Here is an 18,347-nt window from a genome sequence, read left to right on the forward strand (position 1 = left end):
TCCAGGCCCGCAGCAGGTCCGGAGCAGGTTCCGAACGCTAGCTGCCGTTTCCGTAAAATCATGGCCGCGATGGCTTTTTCTCCTCTGTCGGCTCCACGAATCTCTACCGACTAGACCAAATTTCCGTTTTCCTTGAAAGAAAAGGTCGGCAAGCACGGCATTACAACGGAAATACACAAGGGCTCTTCCGAAAGAAACCGTCGATCCTGAGGATTGCCGCTGTCCTTAAGCCGTCCATATCTATCTATCTATCTATCTATCTATCTATCTATCTATCTATCTATCTATCTATCTATCTATCTATCTATCTATCTATCTATCTATCTATCTATCTATCTATCTATCTATCTATCTATCTATCTATCTATCTATCTATCTATCTATCTCTATCTATCTATCTATCTATCTATCTATCTATCTATCTATCTATCTATCTATCTATCTATCTATCTATCTATCTATCTATCTATCTATCTATCTATCTATCTATCTATCTATCTATCTATCTATCCTGAACGGGTCACCCTCATAAGCCCTGTACGCCTGCAAAGCAGTGAAACGTAGCCGGCGGAACAGACCCGTAGCGTGTGCAGTGACGAAAAGCCGTCCAGCGTGAATCAAGCGTCGCATGACTTCCCTTGATCACCGGGGCGTATTGCCACTCCGGGCTGTGGCGAGGTGGTCCCCCTTCATGGAGAAGTCAGCGGCAAAGGAACGGGGCCCTGTGACCCGGAAGGGGGGAGCCGCAGCGCCGTCGGGTTGCTGCGGCTGGTTTCACCTTCGCGCCCGCCGCTTGCTTGGCCGCACCCGCCGTGTTCGACGCGTCACTGCTGATGGTTGTGCGACGAAGAGTGGGGCTTCGTGCTTTCTCCACGGGTTCGAAGTTGAAGTATCCCTCATAAACTACACCAGCAATAATTTTTTCGGAGGTGTTTTTCATAAGCGGAGCTAAGGAGAATGTAATAGAACAATGCGTCACTGGATTCCTCTAACAGCGGTGCCGCTGCCTTATATTTCTTGGCCGTTGCAGCATTTTGTAGAGTGTAGAGTATTCCTCAACATTTTCGAAGAACTAACTGCACTCGCCATATCCTTTTCTCTCAACCACACCTAAGCACCAAACACGATTGTTGATAGTTCTTTAGATCAATTTGACTTCTCTCAGCCTACGCTACGCACCAGCTTTTTCTCATCCTTGTCCTCCATTGAGAGTGGGGCAGATTGAGCTAAGGCGCACGAACGCCGCTAGGGAATACAGTTGCTACCTTGACGAAGAGAAGTCTCCTTGTCGGAACGGTGGCGTCAGGCTGACGCTTTTCTTGTTCCAACACCACTGATCACTTCAAGCCAATATCTTCCTGTGAACTTCTATCTTGCTTGGCTTCGCTGAGCTCGGCGTCACCAGATGTGACCAACGGGGCTCCTACTAGCTATTCTTTCCGTGTATTCCGCTACATCGGAACTCACAAAGCGTATGCGGGCACCGGATAAAGTTTATCCTTACGAAATTCCTCGTTTTTTACGTGCGCAAAACCAAACTTGCCGCATCCTCTGCATTCCGCGCGTGCGATGCTCTACCAATTGAGTCCAGCGGCGGATATCCTGCCGTCCGCTTTGTTGGGTCTTTGTGTAGGGGTACTAGATCTGGCAGGGAGTGTTAGCCAGCGACACATACGATCATGGCTTCGTTGGTTTCGTTTCCTTGGCTTAGTGGGATTGCGACAAAAAAAGGCGCATTTAAGTGGCATATGAAAACCAAAGCACGTCGTACCAGAAAGTAGGCGCCAATTCGGTGCGGGATGACAACCGGTCAAGCACTCCGGTACGCACCTTCGCTAGAACGTCTCCGCTATGCTCTAACTCGGCGCTACGCGAGGAGTCTGGGTACCGGCCAACAAAAAACGCACACTGTCCATCTCCTCGCAACGAAGCCATTTTCGTCTCCGTGTTCGGTCAGCTCGCTAATGTACTTTTCCGGACGCATTAGCGATGCGCACGCCGGAGACGAAGCGCCGTGTTCTCACCTGGCGACGATGCGGGAGAGGGTGCCGACGCTGGATGGAAGCGGGGCGTTACGGACGAAAGGGAACGCAGAGCCAGACGAGAGGATTTGGTTACGCGGGCTGCTTGCCGAAACGGATTCTAGCCCGAGGCGGCGCTTCCCTTGTCGGTTTGCGCTTTTGCAGGAGTGTTTGCTAGATCCTGTTCGAGCGGCCGCCCACGCGTCTACTTGCTGCGATTGCTCGCGGAGGTGAGATTTAGGAAGAAAGTGACGCCTCAATGCCGTTGTGCGGCGTCGCTGTGCGTAACAGCGCCGGAGGCGAAACGCTTGCAAGAAGAATGCTGCATTTGCGAGACGGCGATGATGGCGTTTGGTTGGAGCGGCAGCATGGCGCATCGTCGTGCTGTAAGTGCCAAGTTTTGCTCCGCATGCAAGGCGCCGAGGAGTTGGCGCGACCGTTTGTTCCTGCCAGCTCGCTGCGCGGTGATAAAGAAGAAGGAGAAAGCGAACAAACGAAGTTTACGTAGGGATGAATGACGCCTCCTCACGCGGCTGTAAGCGATTTCGATTCCTTCAAAGCGTTCAGACAAAGGCCGCTAGAGCGATTCTGGTGAAGGCGCGTCACCTTTATTCCCTACTGATAGCACAAAAGCAGACGAACAATGTCTGACAGGCTGTCGAGATAAGGTACGCTCGGAGACATTGTCGCGCAATCTGTGTAATATGGTTGCGTCTGCTACTACTTCGTCGTCGTCATCGCTTGCAAGTGGGAAAAGAAAATTTATAAATGTAGAAGAAGGCTCACGAGGAAGGAGAGGCAGGCGTAAGCTGAAACAACGCGTTCTTGCAGCGACGCCTTTTTTCCATTTCGCCCGGCCGACTTTGGCATCACTGACGGTTTTTTCACGCAGCCCAGAAGCAGAAAAAGGCGGGATGTTTCGATTTTGGAGATTGTTTTAGTAAATATGTATTCCCAGCAATTAAAACAACTTAATAAGATAAGAGAGAATTCCGTGTTGCTAAGTTTTAATGTGTACAGCGCGCAGTTATACGGTAATCACATGTTGCTATTAGTAGGGTGAACGAAAGTAAACAAAACAAACACAATTGAAGAGCTAGAACAACATTGCCCCAAGAGATTTATACATTCACTTACTCTTACGGGCGTATTACTGGACCAGAAAGGGAAGCTCTGTAGCAGACGAATGAACTAGATGAAGGCGATAGGCTGATAAATAACGTCGAGAACGTGTTAGTCACATAAGGCATGAAGATTTATTATCCCAACGGATTAGTCACTTCGAGAAGCCGAGCGCAAAGGAGGAATGTTTCTTATATATGCTGCGATTACAAGTTCAGAGACTCCAGCAGTTTGAAGGTGCAGAAAAAGAAACGAACAATACAAGCAAGAAAGACAGCAGTAGAAGAAGAAATAGAAGGCGTAAGCTGGAAGAACGTGTTCGAGCTGTGACGTCTTTCCCACTTCGCCCGACTGGCTTATTATCGAAGCGGACACAGTCGAGTAGTAAGAAAAAGCCAGGGAGGTTAGCCTGACTGTGCCCGGTGGGCTTTCTTGCACCGGGGAAGGTGAAAATGAGGCATTAGCAAAGGAAGTCTGGCGCCACGCTGGGAGTTAATTGCGCGAACATTAAGCGGTGGGTAACCGGTGGCAGAGGATGTCGAAGCACCGGCATACCCTTGCAAATGCGTGTACAGTCTACCACGCAGTTACAATCGTCTTTCACTGCGTGATGGAATCATTATGGTGGATTTGCGTTTCTTGAGAAGACTGGAGACGGTTGCGCTCGAAATGTCGTTTCAGCATTCTGCATACTGCGCATTATGGTAGTAGTAACAACTCTATTTAAAGGGGAAAGGGGCAGCGGGGTAGAGGGAGGGAGGTGTCTATTCGGGGTATAATTATACTGGCAGAAGAAGTGGGGACGCAAACGGACAACGCACAAGTATACAAATAAGGTCAAGCGCTGACCGTGGCTTTCTTCGCCTACACGTGTCGTTCGTTGGCGCTGTTTCAATATGCAGTTTCACCCACTCCCTCGTGTTATTGCAGATGGGGGAGGGAAGGGTGGCCTCGTGTGTGGACAATGCATTACGTCCGCAAGGCAGTCTGGCTGTGCTGTGTTAGTACCGGTAATGTGACCGTTACCGCTTCCTCATTTCTTCTCATTACCCTTTAATTACCCTTCTCCTCGCCTAAAGCCATTTGCCAGAGACACTTAGGACGTGCCCTTACTCAGCTCCGGTCGATGCCCCGAATGAGTGGATTCTATTGAGATTTATTACACTAGATAACGGGTGGGTGGTCAGCGTCCGAGCTCAAAGCGGTAGCAATGCCGCCTAAGCACAGACATGAATTCCTCACTGCGGAAAAAAAAGGTAAAATAAATGAATGAAATACTTTTATGAAAATAATTATTATTCAAACTGCTCTCAAGTTACTGTTTGCTAAAGAAATGGGTTTTCGGAGGTTCACAAATACTTGACCACGAAAGCCGATACATAGCAATGCTCAGGTGTCTAAGCGGCACTGCAGGTAAGCAGGTACTGCTACGATCGTAAGCAACTTCGCCTGGAAATAATGAGCGCAGGAATGAGGTTTAGGTGGCTTAGTTTTGCGACGTAGTCTCTTACGCAGCAATATTAGGGAGTGGTTACGCGTGCACAGATTTCGTCCGAGTTCCGGTTGCACTTCCGACGGCAGAAACGCGATAAGGATGGAGACATCGATTTCCGCTTCGCAGACGGTCGGTCCCCTCTTTCTTGTTTCTCTTCTCTCGTATACTCCTTACCCAATCGAAATCCGTAGCCGCGTCTCACGACAACCACCGTCGTCGCGGTCAGCCGATCCAACCGCCGTCGCCAAAGCTCGACATTTCATCGTGGTTTACGACCGGTTCACTTCTTCGTGCTTCGTCACTTTCACGTTTCCCTTTTTTTTTTATATAACCTTTCTCAATTCGCGCAATTGATGAAGTCGCGGCCGTGCAGCTCTGTCATGACCGAGGTCTGTGCCGCTTTGCAGCGCAATAATAATGCTAATACCGCTCCTTCCAGAAGCTTCTTTTCGTTTCCCGCGGCCTTCCAGCGCCGTTCTTTCTCTTGCGTTCAAGGCAATCGAGTCTGTCAATTTCACGTCACGAACCGTTTCAGGCTCTTTGTGAAAGGGGCCACGGCGTACAAAAATTGTCGATGTCTAATTGAGAGAAATTGTCGGGTTCCCCAGTTCTCCGGCCTTGTTCGTTGGTTTTCTGTCCTTCTTTTAAATACATTTTGGCGTGGTATTTGTTGAGACTTTTTGGGGGGACGCAAGAAAAGCTGGGTGGTCGTTCCTCTTTGCATTTACCCTGTTTTATTTCGAGCAGCAGAGAGCCGCGTTTAGTGCTTTTCGACTCGCGTTTTTCTCGTCGCTTGTTATCTGTGTGTCTTCGTTGATACTCGCCCGTGGGTTTCCTCTATAGGGTTGTCACCATCGACCGAAGAAGCGGGCGCGTCGTTATGAGCCACGGTACGCCCCTCGACCAAAGAGACGCCGCAAGAAAATACCTTGGAATGAAATGAACGGAGCTCCCGGAAGTAAGGAATGTAACGAAGGCCTCAAGAAATGAAACGGTCACACGAAGAACGGAGCAAATATTTCGTTTCTGAAATCTTTCTCCGAGCAACGTGAGCAATGCGGCGCGATGTCAAACATCGGGCGACAACTTATTTCGGTCTCGTTTTGTGTCTTTGTGTCGTCGCCCACTCGCTTTCTTTTCGTACCTCGAGTGAGGCGACGTCGTAGTTGCTTCAATTTTCTTTTCTTGCTCTGTGTTCTCTGACAAGTGAAGCGATGTCCATTCGCCGAGTGGCCCTCGCGGTACCGGAAGAAGAAGCGATGATTGCCTTCCCACGGTGACAACCTCACAGGAAAAACTTCAAAACAGTCCAGCTTAATGACGAGAAACAAGTTAGCTCGTTTCTTTTCATTTTTTTTTGTGTAGGCAGGGCGTTTTGCTAGTTTCTCACAAAAAGGCACCCCTCAGAGCGTGTTTCTTTTTCCTTCGGTTACTCTTACTTTCAGGCGCGTGCGCGCGACTCGAATTTTGTACTTACCTGCTTGTTTCCCTTCAATGTAAAAAAATAAAAAAATATTTGTCCGACAACGATAGTTGTCTACCTTGCATGCTTTTACTTTCGTTAAAGCTGCGCTGCGGTACTTCCAGGTCACGAACGGCTTGATGTTATCAACGTGACGTTGCGTTCTTGACAGGAAAGTAGCGAGTGCAGAGTTTTCAAGAACGGAAACGCAGGGAAGACAGATGGCGGTTATTGTTGTGGGCCAAACATACACCCGAAATGATTTAAACTGTGTTGGAGTGTTAAATATATGTGGGTACCGTTTTTAAAGAGCAAAACGCTAGGTTCATCACGTCCACTTCCTTACTGGGGCATTGCGGTCAGCCGCACTATAAAGAACATCGGTGTGCGCAAAGCGAACATTTCACTCACCATGCCTAATGCATTTTGATACAGTCCGCGAATACGTAGTATTATAACCCGAATATTTCGCAAGGCAGGCACATCGCGGCTACAAAATTCTTCAATGCTATAGGCCTGGGCGGTAGAAATATGCTCCGAGTAGAAATTTACGCAGCTCCATAAGTCTCGAGAAATTTTCGAATTCAGCAATTGACGCAAACTAGGAGGCGGCGAAATGTAAGGGGTGTACAGCGTTCGAATGTGCGCGTAACAAATAATCATTCCCTGTCAATACCGAATTTTGTTTTGATCTGGGTTTGAAAGTAAAATGAAAACCGGGGATGAATGCTGCCAGCGATGGCCGAGAAAGCGCGTCGTATTCACGCCTGCAGCACTGTGATTCCTGCGTAAAACAAGTCTCATTACACAACTGCCCTTTAGCCAGCACGTGCTCTTTACTGAATTCTAAGGGTGGACGGCACTACATCTGACTAAAAATATTGCGGGAACGAAGACTCCGTGAAGCAGTAAACAGAAAATACTACGCAAAAAATACGACTTATGCAAAAAATATAATTACTGTTCATGTATGACCAATAACTAAGTAACGGTTACCCAATCACACAAAAAGCATTTGCGCTCGAGCGGGCTGGAAGAACTGTAACAGTAATATGCGGTGTAATAAAAGTATGATTATAATGGTGGGGACGATGAAAATGATTATGGTGTTTGCGGCAAAAAGAGCGTGGTAGCAAACCAATGTAAGATTTTCATGCAATATTATATTTTCTTATGCCAGCAGTCCTATAAGGACCGACTAATGTGTAAATGATCGCTTTAAGTGCACACGTATAGGCTAAGCGCACACATTGGTCGAGGCCAAGCTGACTTTTTCTGCGGTACCTATTGAGTCTTATGCATTGCCAAAGCACAAAAGCAGGCGCGTTTTGTCAGTGTTTGCGCAGAGTTTCATGTATGGATAGTTCAATCCGATATACGAAATTATAAATGGAATGACTCTTCAAAATGGCTTAGTATTGCGGTGGTAATATATGGGGCGGAATACCTTTACATCCGATCTCAACCAATCGTAGTAGTATGTGACTGAGTTGTGTCAAAAGTGAGATGCAAATGCAGTACTGTAACTGATTTCTCACTAGGGGGTCACCTCAAGGTTACTGCACGCGGAGGGGGTGATGGGAATGAAAGAATGGGGAGAGAAAGGGAGGAGGAATGGAGTCGAGCGGTAAGGCCATCAAGAAGCAGAAGGAGTTGAAACGGAACCGGGCTTATAGCTGCGTGTAACTCGAAAAACTCAAGCAGAGCTGTGAAGGCTCGCTTGAGTACGGATGAATATCCACGTGGGAATAGGAGAGCTTCGAGACGGTCCGTGGGAAGTCCGAGGCGGCGGTAAGCGGCTATTAGTGAATCGCGGGCTGGAATGTAGCCGTCAACCGATCGTGGATGCGTTGTAGCTAAGCAAGGCGCTGCTCTACGAAGCCCGAGGACGCGAGATTGAATCCAGGCCGCGGTGGCCGCATTTCGGTGGGAGTGAAATGGCAAAACGCCCGTGCACACTGCATTGGGCGTACGTTATAGTACCCCAGGCGACAACTATACGGCGTGCCTTATAATCAAATCATGGTTTTGGCAAGTAAAACTCTAGAATATCATTTCTTTACCATCTAAGTTCCTCTTATAACTGAGGTTCCTTTAGGTCGCACGTTACGAGGCAATGTTGCGGCGCTCGGAATTCGGAGTTTGGTGTCCCGGACGTTTCACCCGTCGTAAGGCGTCGTCATCTGAGCATGCTGCTGAGGTACCGGTCTGGATAATTTAAATATACGGTTCTTGACACATTTGAAGACATTTCGCAGTATGCGTGCGAGCATAAAAAAGTTGACAGTCACTTTAGCACACGCCAAAGAGGATGAAGGCGACAGCTTTGACATTCTCTACTTTGACATTCTCATTTGAATGCGTTGTTACTTCCTGCTAGTTGTTTTCTCTTTACTCGTTTTCGGTCGTCTAGACATCGCCACTGGTTCTGCGTGGTTAATGGAAAGTTAGAACGGTCCTGGATTTCTCTTTCTTTTTCACTCTTCTACTTTCTTGCAGCGCAGGCAGGATGAGAGGGACACGGAAAGGCACATTAGACAAACACACTGCGCCAACTCTCAACAACAGATTGATTTGCAGTTCTGGCAGGCGTACTTTATATATATATATATTCCTCAAACGGTTTAAGACGCGTGTACACTGCTCAGAAAGTATGAACAAAACCGGGAAAATCGTACGCAGACACTTTTGTGGCCACACTGATTATGTAGAAGGTGTCCGTTGAACGAGCTCTAGAACAGAGGTAATCGAGCTCTTTTAGTGATAAATAAATCGATGGCTTACTGGCGCATGCGTCACCAAATGTGGCCATGTTCGTAGCTTCCGTAGTCATTTCGATCTTGCTTCTACTCATGATAACAGTTTCTTTAATGTGTGGTAGATGTCACCCGAGATGTCACTTGAATTTTTGTGCCATAATAACGACGATCGTCGGATTTTTCGACCCATGAGCTATCTAAGGCGTTCGCCTTAATAAAATATGTACTGTCTTTTAAAAGTCTGCAAGTTTCTTATATACATCTGACGTATGGCATCTTGAGTGCGGACAGAACATGCTCTTTGAAGTAGCACTCTGAAAGTAGATTCCTCGGGCTCTTTACTTCAAGGGTAGGAGACATGAGCAATGTGGTGAAGACTGTGGCTCATTTCTCTACGACTGCGCTCTAACAGCAGACTACGATATGCATCCGCTACAGTATGCACCTTGCAATCACCCTGCATTTTATGGCAAGGGTAAATGAAAAATCTCTATTCATGGTTAGCCCCCTTTATTCGTCTGAAGAAGTGTCATTATTTTTCGTAAATAAACGCACGAATCAATTGCCAAGTGATCTGCGGTGAAAATGTATGCCACATGCCTAACGAGGTGATTCAGAGACAGATCAACCACGTACGTCATAAAGGGCACTGCACGATTCCTTCCTCATTGGCCGCGTGCATATGTCTAAGATATCTTTTTTTGCGAAATATTTTGCATCGGTCTTCGCGTTGGTTGGGCGTAGAGACTGGAGACAATGAAGATAATCGAGAGCCCTCAATAGAGATCGCCAAAGAAAGCGCAAATGTGGAAAGGAGGTCAAACACCGTCCGGCGTCTGTCGGGTAGCGGTTTGCCTGATTGGTTGTCCTCGCGGAACACCGCTAATCGTGTGGCTGGCGGAGGAAGGGAGAAGCCGAGTGCGCTTAGACTAGGCGTCTGAGGGGGGGGGGGGGGAAGGGGATAAAGGGGAGAGGGGGAGTGTCCAGCGGGAAAATTGGCTGGGAAGGAGACGGTGCTGGAACACGGAGCTCTGAGAGAGCAAGCAATGGATAGAATAATGTAGAGAGAAGCTTCGATCGAGGAAGCCGCCAGTTTTCTTTCTGGTTGCCATCACCAGTTCTTTTTGGAGGCGAGGTGCCGCGTTTACGGCCCGAAAGCGTCGTCTTTGGCGCCGCAGCGTAGAAGCTGTACTGGCACCTTTCTACAGACACTTGAGCGGAAAGAAAGTGTCTGAGATCGGTGAGTAAGAAATAAAATGAAGAAAATAAAAAGGAAAGTGTGTGAATGAACCGCTGGAAAAGCGTACGCTCAAAGCACGCATGCAGAAAAAAAAACGAAAAAAAAAAAAAAGAGGAAAGCGGTTCGGCTCCCGTTGTGTGACCGTCGTCGTGCGCTCACCGGAGCAACGTGAAGAGGGCGCTCGACAAGCGCGGTTTGTTCCACGGCGAACGAGGCACGGGGCTCGCACGGTGTCCGAGTGCGCTTGACAGCCGCCCAGAGTCAATAGCGCCTAATCTGCGAGGCCAGGTGTCTGCTCGGCGCGCGCTCACGTGTGTGTTTGCGCTGGTGCGTGCGTGCTTTTGCTGGGTGCGTATAAAACGGCCGGCCTCGCGATGTGCGCCGCAGAAGGTAAAGCGCGATCTCGTTTCACGCCCAACGAATACGCGAAGTGGGGCGGCCGCGTACGATGCGATGGCCGCACCTGTTGACTCAAGCCGGCAATCCCTTTGCGCCGCTTTGCGGTCGACTAGGGGGCGGATTTCAATTAGGCCTACTCTCCCTCGACTTTGACGACGGAGGTGCCGTCTGTCCTGGTTTTGTAAGAGACTGGATCTCGGAACTTACGTGCGCTTCTCAGCGGCTCCGGAACTGATGTTCTGAAAGGCTCGAGTGTCGATCGTGAGAGGCTGTTCACGATGTCGGCGTGTGTTCCTAACGGCGTCGCTACCGGTGTTAGCTTCCCTACATCTGCTTAAAGCAGACGCCACGTGGAGAATGAGCGCATCACGGTGGTGCTCGAAAACTTGATCTAAGATGTTTAGAAGAGCGGGGAATTGGGCAAGTTGTTTATTAAGAGTCATCGATGGGGGCAGGGCGTGAGACGAAGACGAAGAAATATAGACGACCAACACAGCCTTTAACTAGCAACTGAAAGTTTCTTGTGACGAAGAACAATATATATATATATATATATATATATATATATATATATATATATATATATATACAATGCGCCCATTGTATATGAGCCCATTGCATACTTACTGCTGACTTTTGATTGGGAACCACGTGGTGCGCTCAGTTGATAGTCACATAATTTTTTTCTTTGTCGCAATAAATGTTCTATAGCTTCAATAAACTTCTGTGACAGATGGCGTGATAAAGATAGTGCCCTCTTTTTACTTTAGCTTTATTATCGTGCGTCACTATCCTCGATTTCTGTGCTCGCAATGGCTTCTGATCAATGGTGTTTTTCTGCAGATTCTGTAGTTTGTGGAAATGCAAGCCTAACAGCGTAAAAGTATCGTCCATACCCGGCCAGTCATGGTCAGGTATGCTACGGCGGCGTTGGCTACACGGCTTGCAGAAGACATTATGCACAAACAAAGCGGTCAATACGTACTCACCTGCAGAAATAAAACAAAAATAACAAACAGTCAAAAAATAAAAGCGGGACTTCCGTAACTGTTTGATTCCCTTGAAATAGTTGCTGCAAACCGCAGCTTGAAAGAGAAGAACTTGTTCACGGCCTAGTTGATACTTGCAGTATGACATAATTGTCTCTAAAAGGACCCACATGAAAACACAGAAACGAAAGTTGCCAACCTTGTCGTCGTATTTGGTGCTTTTTCTTCTGTCCGCGTTTTCGTATGCTTCACTTTAGCTACAATATTTTCACAGTGGCCGGAACCTAGCAAAAATTATGCGTAATGGTAACGCCCAATCACGCACTAGTAAACTAAACACCCCGCAACTTCTGTGATATTTAAGGATGTTAAAAGACAGAAAGTTTAGGTCTCTCTGCTAGCACGTACCCTCCACTTCTTTTCATAGGTCTGGTGATCCACTGTCCCATTTTTCAGCTTGTTAGAAGATCAGCTCCCTGGCCGCCTGGCGCTGAACGTTCTCGCGCCTTCTCCAACTTGCTTCGTTGTACGTCTTCACTGCACAGCGTACTGCAATGCAACAAAGACTCCCGACAGGCAAATGTTTGGAAATAATCCCTTCCTCGAGCGTCGCAGGCCTCGACGCAGTGGCACACGTGACGTTGTTGTGAATGGACGAGCGAAAGAAAGCGTTTAGCAATTCTAGCTTATGTAATTTGCCGTTCGCAGGAAATGGCGGGGTTCTTAACGTTACTCGGTGATACTCTTTTTCTCTTTGAACAGGGCAGAGCAAACACACTTTAGCTTGTTCTGTTATTCCTGTGTTTGTAACATACGCACGCACACAGAGGGACGAGAACACGCAGGCGCGGCCCACTTTGGGAGACGTCGTGCGCGTCCGAGTCGACTCGCAACCAGCTGTCTGACGCAGTCGAGTGGATCCCGCGCGCACACCTTAACCGGGTTTAACGTCGATAGTCGCCTGCGCCACCTGCACTTAAGGAACGGAGAAAAGCGAGCAGCGAGTAACCGAGAGAAATCGGCGTCCGAGTCTCCAGCCACGTCGCCGTTTCTCGAGCGAACGAAGCAAATCGAGTTCAAACCGAGGAAAGTTGGCTCGAAGTCACGGAAGGTCGGACCTGCCGCACTTTTTCCTCTAAAGTGTAGAAGGGGCAAGAGCGAAACTGCGAGAGTGGCATCGCACGAAGGAAGAAGGAGAGGAGGAAGAGACGGTGGAAGCACTCCGCGCGCACCTAAACGAATCAAGGCGTCGGCGTGACGGTCTTTCCACTCCATCGACCCCTGGTTGGGAGCCAGGGTTCCGTCGGAGCTTAATTAGTATATAGCGCGCCCCAACACGCGCAGCTCTACGCCGGACGGGTCGTACTTCCGATTGAACCCTGGAAGCTGCTTCCCTTGTTCGCACGTTTCGAGTGCGTGCACCCCGATTAAACGAGAAATAAAAAGCGTCGCCATCGGAAGAACGAGCTGGACGGGATGAGAGCCGTGCTTGATTTCCTGAAGGACGTCTTGGGGGGCGGGAAACGGCTCGAAGGTGCTCTCCCTGTGTTTCTTTCTTTGTTTCTTTTTTTACCTCGCCTTTACCGAGACAGTTCAGTCGAAAATCGAATCAGCTGGAACGCTGAAAGCATCGGTCCAGCGTAAGAAAAGGAGGCATGGGCTCTTCCGAACTTTGCTGAAAGAAAATAAAAAAAAAAGTGCGTAGGCCGCTTCGATACGTTCTCCTCTGAGTGGCTTCCTTCACCATACTGAGACCTGAATCTTCCCTTCAGTTTCCTTTCTCTTCTTTGTTGGTCAACGGCTGCTGACCTTTCGGGAGCTTCGCTTGTTGCTTTGCTGCAGCTGATTTGCTGCCTGCCTCGTTGCTTCGGGATTGCCGATGCCTGATAAGTTGATTTGCGTAGGCCTGTACACTGGTCTACGTGGTTCCCACGTTGCCCAACACGAAGGGAGCGTAGGGGGCTGCTGACGAAATGTTAGGCCAGTTGAGAGCCCATCGCTTTTACAGAGAATTCGAATGCATAAAATGGTCGGTTTTTCACTTGTACAGGCAAATAACGTCCTGAAGAGGAAATCGAAGCAGTGATGCGGTGATTCCGACAAACCATAGAAGGAACATTTGCCCTCAGAAGTTCGCCTCAAAATTCTCGTCGTTTCAGCGAACTTTGCCCAAGAATGTTTAAGCACACAGCCTCTCAATATGTGTGGTATATATTATAAGTTGACCCTAGCTGGTTTATGCAGGGTTACACGTGACTGTGCAAAATCCGACAGCACAATTGGTAACACAAACAAGTTCACAGCCTTCGGCGTTCCAGCTTTCTTGTTGTTGTCGAAAGTTGTTTCCGTGGACTTACACAGCTGCTAAGTCATAGAATGAGCTTCCCCGATCACTTAACGACAGCGACGTTGTTTGCCATTTTGAAGAGTACGCTTTATTCTCGCGCGCCTTATGTTGAATAAATCTGCGCCTAAAAAAAAAACAACAACACACACACATTACGAATACTGCACATCAGCTTTCACCGTTAATCGAAGAGCAGTTTTGGTTGTGGAATTCAGACTTGAACATGTCAGCAACATTTCTTTGTTCTCTCTTTTTTTCTGTCCTTGTTCCCAACCGTATCGCACCTGTATTAAGTTAGTATTTAAGCTAAATATTTCTGATACCTGACATCTTCATATGTTATCATTAAGTGTTCCTATTGAACGGCTTGTCAAAACACAAATAGTCATATATATCTGCTCATCTAACGACCCCTGTCACAACTCATATTTAAATTCTAGAGTCCCATCTGTATACAGTAGAATCTGCATGGTATGACACGACTAATGTGAATTTCGGGTTGATGCGAATTTTGCGATTACTCGAACGCTCTACTACGTGGTGATGAATAATTTATTTTATTTATTTATTTATTTAGCATTGGTTCAGATACAGTGAAGGTCTTGGTTGGTAAGGACAAAGGCAGAACATTGTCTGCGTGACTGCAAGCCTTGTCACCCGTACATTGCTTAATGGTGAGGTATCATAGCATAAAGTACAGCATACATGCATAACAATAGCTTGTATTACACACACACTTCATACATTATAAACATATAACGAATTGCAGAACCACTGCGAGACCTCTCAGAGAAATATAAGTAAGGCCGGCTGCAGCGCGTGGTTTGCGAAGTCGACGTTCGCAGTAAATCTTGTTCCCCCATTATTTTGGCAGCGGGCAATGATCTTTGGCAACGTAGACGAAAGAAACACCGTGAAGTGTTCCTGCGTACCGGGAGTGTCTATTCGACGACATTCAGGGAATAAAAAGTCTAGAAAGTCGTGGAGGACTTCTCCGAACGAAAGTAATCATTATAGATAGTCAAGACTTTCTTAATTTCACTAAAGCTCTACCATTGTGGTCTGGTATGCACGGTGGAAGTGAAATTGAGTGACGGATGGAAAATAGTGATGCGTAGCTGCAGCAAGACACAAAAGGAAGAAACATGATTATATGATTATACGATACGTGTGTGGGCGATCTTGTTTCTTCATTTGTGCCTTGTTAGAATGTTGATCAAGAACGAAGTAGCCTAAGCGAAACCTTTCATGTAAATGTAGTAGCAGGAAGCAAATGCTTCCAACGTGTGCATCTGATCACGTAGCTTTGTTAGAGTACGTGGCACACGTACTCTAACCCCTGGATTCCCCGCATATACTGATCACACTTATTTCGGATGGTACCCATAAGTTTCGAAGTCGAGGGAAGTTTGTGTGATTGAGACGTTACTTAATGTTCACGTAACTATCCCAAATGAATGCATGCACGGTAAGCCTGCTCAGTGAACAACGACTGTTCCGTAACAGCCCCCTCTCTGCCCCTCGTGTCTGTGCAGGCGGGCGCGAGGCGGCGCCGTGCCCGGAGGTCGCTGGTCGCTGTCATGAGTCGTGGTCGTCTCGCCGGTGGCCGTCGCTGCCCAACCTCGCGGCCGGGAGCCGCCCACGGCGCAGCTCGCCCGCCTGCTGCTGGGACTCGCCGGCATCGCTCGCCGTACACACCGCCGCAGCCGCCGCAGTCGCAGGAGCAGGAGGAGGGCGAAGCAGCGGTAAGCAGGGCGCATCTTCTATACGCACGCTCCGAGACGCTCGGTAGCCCCCGATCACGGACGACGCATGCGTTGCTATCTGGCCTCCTTGTCTATCTCGTCCCCCTTCATAGACTGTGCGCTGCAGAGTGAGCGTTATGTCTTGCGTGGGAAGTTGAACGCTTCTACCCTTGGATGCATCTGCAGAAAGTCCACATCGATGTGTCACAACGGACATATATCTATAGATGGCATGGGTAGCTCGTAGTGTTGCTCGTTGTGCTGCAGTAGTTCGCAGCTGCTTTGGCTGGCAGCTTGGCACAGCGCCCCAGCGACGTTTATAACAAAAATTTTAGTCTAAGTCTTAGTAATACAAGTGTCACTCCTCAGAGCACGTACCTGTCCATGCCACATGTATGAGGACCCCTCCGCGAATTATCGCAATTATTTATGTACCTTCCAGACCATTTTCTTCTGGTCTCTCCACACATAGAAAGTTAGAATTCTCCTTCACTCTATCTACTTATTTGGTTCGCTTCAAGCAGTGCACAGCATCGCCTTTAGGGCCCTGAAAGAGTGCTGTTTGCCAGTGGCGTGATCATTGAACTGTTGACATGGCGCATATATGTCACGAGCAGGTTTGTTAGAAGCTGCAACGACGAAAGAAAAAGAAAAAGAAATAGCGTGATTGACTCACAAGTGCACGGATAGCGCTCAAGAACCCTGCACAGAGAGGAGAATGACCTACCTGTAGACCTACCAATATCAAAACCTGCAGCAGCAAACACTGAACAATGTTAGTTACGTCCTCTCTTCTCCCGCACCAAATTTAGCGTTGTGTTCTAGGCACATACACCAAATGAGGGTCGAGCATGCGCAATAGCGCGCTTGAAGTGGAGGGCGACGAAGTTGCGCAACGTATCCGCTAATGCAAGCCACTCACGATTAATTAGTTTAATTAAATCCTGCGGTTAACGTGCCAGAACCACGATCTGATTATGAGACACGCCGTAGTGAGAGACCCCGGATTTATTTTGGCCACCTGGAGTTCTTTTAACGCGCACTTAAGTCTAAGTACACGGGTGTTTTCGCATTTCGCCCCCATCTAAATGCGGCCGCCATGGACGGGATTCGATCCCGCGACCTCGTGCCCAACACCATAGCCACTAAGCAACCACTGCAGGTCAGGTTCTCAGGAATGACGTAGTGGAGTATATGAAGGTAAATTGAAGTTTCCATGTAATAAACGTAGTTGGTAGTCAGCATATGTCCAGTGATATTTTAGGTGTCCCGGCCTTAAGTCGAACCTTGGCAGCGTGCTCATACGAGATAAGGAGTGTGATTTCACAAAGGTCAAAACAAGTCCTAAAAGGTTCTAACGCACAAGTTCCACGCAGTGAATCCGAGCGACTATGTGATAGGAAGGTCTCGTTGCGGAAGCCGGGGCAAAAAGAGTGAGTCAGTTTATTTAGAGGCACACAGCGGAAGCAATAAATAATTGTGCCAAACAGTGTGAGGGAGATCGTAAAGCAAAGTCGGCAGGCGCTTTCGAAAAGAAAGGTGCTTTGGTTTCGGGCCAAGGCTTACGCACTTGGCCGAAAAAGATGTCGCATAGCTCTTCGGAGTGCATGGGCCACCTGCAGGAGAAGTTTCGACAAAGAAAAGAAGGCTCGCGCGACCGGAAAGAGCTGCGGTCGTAAAAGCTGGATGGAAGGCGTACGGTACCGCGACGATCGCACTAAAGAAGACGCAGCGATTTAAAGCTTGTTGCCCGGGTGCCCTGGAAAGCCGCTTATATTCTCTCACAAGTAAGCGCAAGCAGACGACTCGCAGCGTGGACCTCTTGAACTGCACCGTGGTACAATAAACGCACCTAAAAAAAAAAAATGTTCGGACAAGCCTTCGGGAGTTTATAAGGCAAAGAAAAGCCTACTTACTGGCATTGGTGTCGCCTTTGACGGCTAGACTATAGCCTGAATCCAAAACCAAAAGGCAGCCTGTTCTTACCTTTCCCGGCTGCTTTGTACGTGTTTTCGTCGCAGCGTACGGTCAATCTATGGCCTCATATCGTTCTGCTTCTATTTTTAGTGGCGATGATATAATAAGGCTTCTATATCGGAAGAAAAAGAGATAACTTATTTATTCTTACCCTAGCGTGCTGCTCCCGTGATATTTCTCATCGGCACTCTTGCAACATGTCTTTAGCGGCCATTGAACGCCGGTAGTACGAATGAGTGTTTGAGAAAGGCCAGCTGACAAATGCACACATGTGATTTAAACCGATATTCATGCAGGCAACGTAGTTTGCGTGAAGAAAGGTCCAGGTGGAGTGCGCTAATGGAAAGTATTGATTTGAAGTGGAGGCCGTCTCGGCCTGCCAAGAAGGGCTTAACAGAGGCGTAAGCGTGACAGGATCATTAGGGCCTTATCGTTGTCGTGAAATAAGCAACTATTGTTGGGTAGGGTGCTACATTAATTAAAGTGACGCTTGGTTATGGATGTGCTTGTGTTAGCGCTTACTTTGGCGCTCGTGACGATGACATTAAATGAAGGGACAGTTACAGCTTTGCTATCAGCCGGCCGACAGTGGCATCGAGGCCACAATATTTTCTCACGCAAAGGAACTTTTCTGTGAAAAGCGCCTCCACTTCCTTTGAACATTGAACTCGCAGCCTCTGTACTGCATTAGTGAATTAGAGCGCATACTTTCTTATAATATGAAAACCTTTAGACCGTGGTCTCGCACACTGCAGCAGCAGAAGGCCACAGCACTACTACTGCTGTATCTG

The 18,347-nt window shown here is 48.0% G+C and overlaps 1 protein-coding gene across 1 annotated transcript in view; it reads left to right on the forward strand.

The window, feature by feature from the left end:
• LOC119466573 (muscle calcium channel subunit alpha-1) overlaps positions 1-18,347 on the forward strand; it is a 456,872-nt gene that overhangs the window by 162,510 nt on the left and 276,015 nt on the right. The window contains exon 2 of the mRNA XM_049657014.1: positions 15,370-15,579. Coding sequence (XP_049512971.1) covers positions 15,370-15,579 — 210 coding nt within the window. The remainder of the gene's footprint in view (positions 1-15,369; positions 15,580-18,347) is intronic.

Source organism: Dermacentor silvarum, chromosome 10 (genome assembly GCF_013339745.2).
Source record: "Dermacentor silvarum isolate Dsil-2018 chromosome 10, BIME_Dsil_1.4, whole genome shotgun sequence".
In the NCBI taxonomy this organism is placed as follows: domain Eukaryota; kingdom Metazoa; phylum Arthropoda; class Arachnida; order Ixodida; family Ixodidae; genus Dermacentor; species Dermacentor silvarum.